The following is a 5,437-nucleotide window of genomic DNA, read 5'->3' on the forward strand; positions in this document are numbered from 1 at the left end:
TGAACACACACACACACACACACACACACACACGCATACACACACACACACACACACAGTCCCGGTTCCTCCACAGTCCTTCAGCATGTCGTCCACTGAGCGCACAGACCTGGGCCGGGCGCTCTGCATCATCACCGGGGCCTCCAGAGGCTTTGGCCGGGCTGTAGCGAGGGACATGTCTCGGTTGGTGAAGCCGGGCTCGGTGCTCGTTCTGGCGGCCCGCTCCGCCGACGACCTGCGGGCTCTGCAGGCGGAGCTGGCCGAGTCGGAGGCAGGTAAAGCGGGGCTGGTGGTCGAGTGTGTGGTGGCGGACCTGGGTCAGGTGGAAGGACCGGAGAGCGTCGTCAGAGCATCCAAAGCAGCCTTTTCTGAGGGTGTAGAGCACATTATCCTGGTCAACAACGCCGGTAAGGAAACCTGTAGAGATAAGAACTGTACCAGGGTCGGTGAATGGAGAAAGTCATTGCTCAACAGTACAGCTTATGTCACTGACCCGGTCAGTAAAGCTGAATTTGGCTGGAATACAAAGCAGGTATATATTGAGTACAAATACAAATCAGAGGTAGGTTACTCAACACTCTGGCGACACGAGTTGCTGTTAAGTAATCAATATATTGCGATACAAAGCCTATTTGCGATTTGTTAAGAATCTATTTTTGTGTCATTGTATAAGGAATACACCACCATTCTCCAAAACACTGTATCAAAGTTTGTTAAAACAGCTAGATAGTAGTGTTGTTAACACTACTTTACAAACACCTGAATATAAAATGAGGGCTATGACATGGGATGTTACAAGGCTTTGCTTACTGTATAACAAAATATCACAATATATTGAATCGTAACCCTTGTATCGTGATATGTATCGTGTTGCCAATACACAGCTCTACTACGTAGCAGTTGGGAGTATGAACACAAAAATCCTTACAGTGTTTTTCGGTGCCCTAAGCAGGATTTGAGTGAAACCTTCTTGAGAATATTTGCATAACATTAGTTGATGGAAATTCTCTATGAATGAGGATGGACACAGTAAGTAACACCTCCTTCCCTCTCATCCCAGCCTCTCTCGGTGACGTGTCCCGCTACACCAAATGTTTCACCGACATGACCGAGGTGGACTCTTACTTGTCTCTCAATGTCAGCTCCTCCCTGTGCCTCACCGCCGGCATCCTGCAGGCCTTCCCGCAGCGTCCAGGTCTGCAGCGGACTGTGATCAACATCACCTCGCTGTGCGCCCTGCAGCCTTTCCCCTCCTGGGTGCTGTACTGCACCGGCAAGGCAGCCAGAGAGATGATGTTCAAGGTGCTGGCTGAAGAGGAGCCAGACCTGAGGGTGCTCAACTACTCTCCAGGTGAGGAAGTTCATATGATGATTTATTTGATAATGTCTTATTTTTGTTTTATTGATTCAATATTGACCTCTTTGAGTCTCTCTATATGGGAACTTTTCAGTATTTTCCATCAGAAAGTTCAAAATATAATGTTAAATTTATTAGAATTCACTAAAGCAGAACAATAAGCAGTAATAGAAACACTGCAGGCAGACAGATGTGTTTGGTCTCTGCATTCCAACCCTCATTTCCTTGTGTTCTTTAACCCTTTAATTCTATTCATTTCTGTCCTCTGCATTGAACCAGGGCCTCTGGACACAGCCATGCAGGAGGCGGCCAGATCCAGAACAGCTGATCCCAGCATCAGGAAGTCTTTTTCAGACATGTTCTCTCAGGGCCAGCTGCTCACCTGTGAGGCGTCCTGCACCAAGCTGATGAAGCTGCTGCTGGAAGACACGTACACATCAGGAGCTCACGTCGACATCTATGACCTCTAGACACAGCACGAGTACTCGCAGCCAGATTATTTATAAATGTGCCTTGATTTTAAATGGAACTCTATTAATTTATACATCTTAATGACTGCAGTTGTAAGTGAAGTTGAGTCTGCAGTCAGTCTATAGGTTGTAGCCCTCTGTTGTTAAATAGACCAATATAATAATATTTTTGATATTGCCGTTAGAAGTTGCTAAAGTCTGAAACTATCAAGTCATATAGGCTTTAAAGTGTGAAGAACACACTTTAAAAAAAGCGTGGTAGGTAACAAGATGGCTGGTCTGAGCACTCCCAAGATCATAGTGATCATCTCCAGCTCACAGGACATCATCATACAGGACATGACCTGTAATTTCTGCCACTACGGTGTCTTTCACAGCAAAACAGTAACAATAAGAGGAAGTTTGACGACAAAGTAGTTATCTTCACCACCATTGCAGTCAGCTTCTCCCTACCTTTTATTGCCTTCCTCCTCTCCAAAACAAACAGACCCACTGATTAAAACTGCTAAAAACACTGAATAAAGCAGTTCCACCTTAAAAATCACTGCTTCTCCCACACTGTTGGACAGACAGAGGACGTCCCGGAGGGGCTGTGAGCCGAGCTGCTGCTAACATTAGCTCAGATTGTTTCTCTGATAACTTTAGATCCAGACGTCTGATGACTAAAATCCTTCATCCAGTTTAAATCTAGGGTTAGGGGGCATTTCTGCCTTTATTAGATAGTGATAGAGATACAGGCAGGAGATGCAGGGAGAGAAAAAGGAGTATGTCATGCAACAGAGATTCCCAGCTGGAATCACATAATTACAGGTTGTGCGTCTTCAGCGCTAGGCCTTCATGATGAATAAAAGCTTTTATAAGAAACCAAAACTATAATGTTGTTTAAAAAAAATGCTAATGGACTGCAAAGAAACTACAATAATATGTTGTAAACCAAAGACCAAAATGAGAAATGAAGACCGTACACAATATGCCAAAACCTAAATAAACAAACAAATTATGAACAAAAAACATGAAGAGTTAGTTAAGCCAGGTCTCTTCCCATTTACATTAAGTGGCACCAGATGAGTTGGTGGGTGGGGTTTAGGGAATGTTGAGTGTCAATCATTTGATAATTAGCCTATAGCACTGATTAAGACAACTTCATTTCAAAACAGGACCAAAATCCAACATCATGGATGAATTTCACTGTGCTGCTTTTTATGTTACAGGACCTGATCTGTGAAACTGTCCTCAGGTCAGAGGGAAACTGTGGCTGTATCTGTGCTGTTATTCTGTGGTTGATTTCAATCATATCCAGCCCCCCCTCTGTGCTATTGAGGGCTTGTCTTGTCAAAAATGGGTGGTTATTTTATCAGTTGATATTGAGACTGATGTTCTTGTTGTGCTGTGACCCCAATCTGTGTCCTACATTTCAGTGAAGTCTGGAGGTTGTAGTTTTTAGGTGCCTTACTTTGGATGTAAACTATGTTAACGAGATTCTGTATTTTCTGAATAGTTAGATTAGTGGTTAATGCCGCTGAGCCCATGTGAGAGAAAATGTTTTACTCTTTATGTCCCACTCAAATATTTTTCACACATTCCTCAATGTGTCTTATATTTTTTAATATTGATAGGAAATTATTGCTTTGTACACGCTTTCCTTGTTCAAATCAGTTTTGTAAACTTGTAACTGTATATTACAGAAATGTAATACTGAGGTTGTTCTGTATTTGTTATTTTTTGTCTTATTATGCATGCCATTGAAACCTACTGTAACAGACAGTTTATTTACCTTTATTTAACCAGACGTCAGTTGAGAACCAATTCTCATTTACAGTGACAACCTAGCCAAGAGACGATCTTACAGACACAAATATCACAGCATATAAAAATGATATAAAGATACCACTTTATAGCAACTTACAGTTCCAAACAATTTATAAAATGTTTCCAATTATTTCTTCAATGTGAACAATCATTTAAAACTTACAAGTCAGCAGTAATCCATAATGAAGTATAAATTAAAAAATGGCCTGTGTGCACACTCAGAATTATACACTGTACTTCATCGTGCCGTGACGGAGCTTAAAATGTAACGTTTGTCTTGAGGGTGGTCATCAAAATGGTAAAGGTTTACCCTGTGGGGACCATGATTGTCCTCACATAAAAGACATAGCCTTCTCATTTTAGCCACTTTGACCCTAATCCCACGCTGTTCACTTCTGCTGGCCACAGTGCTTTAGTTTAGTGGTTAGCTATGACTTTTCTCCCCCTCTTCTGCGCTCTGTTCCTCGGTGCCAAATGTTTAGCTATTCCCCTGCCTCCTTTAGGGATGGTACATGTAATAAATGTAGTTTATTTCCTGTGCTGGATGTGAGGCTTGTATTTGTGTAACAGCTTTTTCCCCCACATTTGTAACTGCTTTTTTTTCCACAACCGATCATCAAAATGGAATTGTTATTTTTTTGCTAATCCATTATATAATCGAATTTAGAATATTTGTTGACAGCCCTAATGTACAAGAACCAGTCTGATGCCGGTTGAAATCATCAAAAAGTTATTAAAATACTAGGATTCATCCTCTGGGAAACATGAATATACATGATAAATTGACCGATGTGAGCGGGGTGGCTCAGTGGTTAGCACTGTCACTTCACAGCAAAACGGGATCGAAGCCTGTGGGGGCCCTAGGTCAAGGGCAATGGCTTAGAACTGGAGGTCCCTGAGCACTACACAGTGGCTGCCCACTACTACAGTACTTGGAATAGTTTAAATGCAGAGAATTTCCCTACAGTGATCAATAAAGGATAACTTAAAGGTCCAGTGTGTAGGATTTAGTGATATCTAGCGGTGAAGTTTCAGAAGTGTGAGGGAGAAACTACGGTGGCCAACCTGCAACTTTAATGTTTTGGTTAACTTTCTCTGCTCTCATCAACCTCGTTTCCAGCAGGCAGCAAAGTTTTAGCAAAACAGCTCTGATATACCCACTGCTGATTATATGTCAATGTTTTGTTTACATATTGTTCTGCCGCCCCCAAGTGACCAAAATAAGTAATTAAGTTTAAAGGTGCTGGAAGTGAAAATCAGCAGACTCCCTCCTTCCCACGTCACCACACTGAAATTCTGCTGCCTGCCCTTAAGGACCTCCTCTTTGTGGAGTTCTCTCTCCTGATTGGATAAAGTGTAACTGTATTCCGTACAGGAGGGACTGGGAGATCCATGTTATTTACTGAACACTCTGTATCAGTGATAGTTATAGATATAGAGCTAGTTAACACTTATTTTAACAAAATAAATATCACTTACAGCTCCTTTAAAGACCACTTTAAAGGCTTACAGGCTGGGTGGAAGGGTCTGGGACCGCCCCCACTGTACTGTATTTAAGTATTTAAAAAACAGATACAGCAGAGGGGCTGCCATTGAATCTGAGCGTGTCCGTTTCCTGTCATGTGCCTCTGACAGACAGCCACAGCTGCCCCAGACCAAAATACCACAGGAGGCGCCCAACCCAAAGAAGGGGACGACACCCACAGACTACCTCTACCTCCGCTGCCTCCCCCTGCTCTCCCCCAGGTCCTCTCATTTCCCACTGCCCACTCCCCTGCCCACTCTGGGGAGGTGGTACCAC

At 42.9% G+C, this 5,437-nt stretch overlaps 1 protein-coding gene across 1 annotated transcript; it reads left to right on the forward strand.

Annotated features, from left to right (window-relative positions):
- Positions 1-3,527, forward strand: spra (sepiapterin reductase a). Its single transcript, XM_051412385.1, has 3 exons — positions 1-407; positions 1,061-1,351; positions 1,637-3,527. The coding sequence occupies exons 1-3, from the start codon at positions 86-88 to the stop codon at positions 1,825-1,827; spliced, it is 804 nt and encodes a 267-aa protein (XP_051268345.1). The 5' UTR covers positions 1-85; the 3' UTR covers positions 1,828-3,527.
- Positions 3,528-5,437: the final 1,910 nt, after the last annotated feature.

This window comes from Dicentrarchus labrax, unplaced genomic scaffold (genome assembly GCF_905237075.1).
Source record: "Dicentrarchus labrax unplaced genomic scaffold, dlabrax2021, whole genome shotgun sequence".
In the NCBI taxonomy this organism is placed as follows: Eukaryota; Metazoa; Chordata; class Actinopteri; family Moronidae; genus Dicentrarchus; species Dicentrarchus labrax.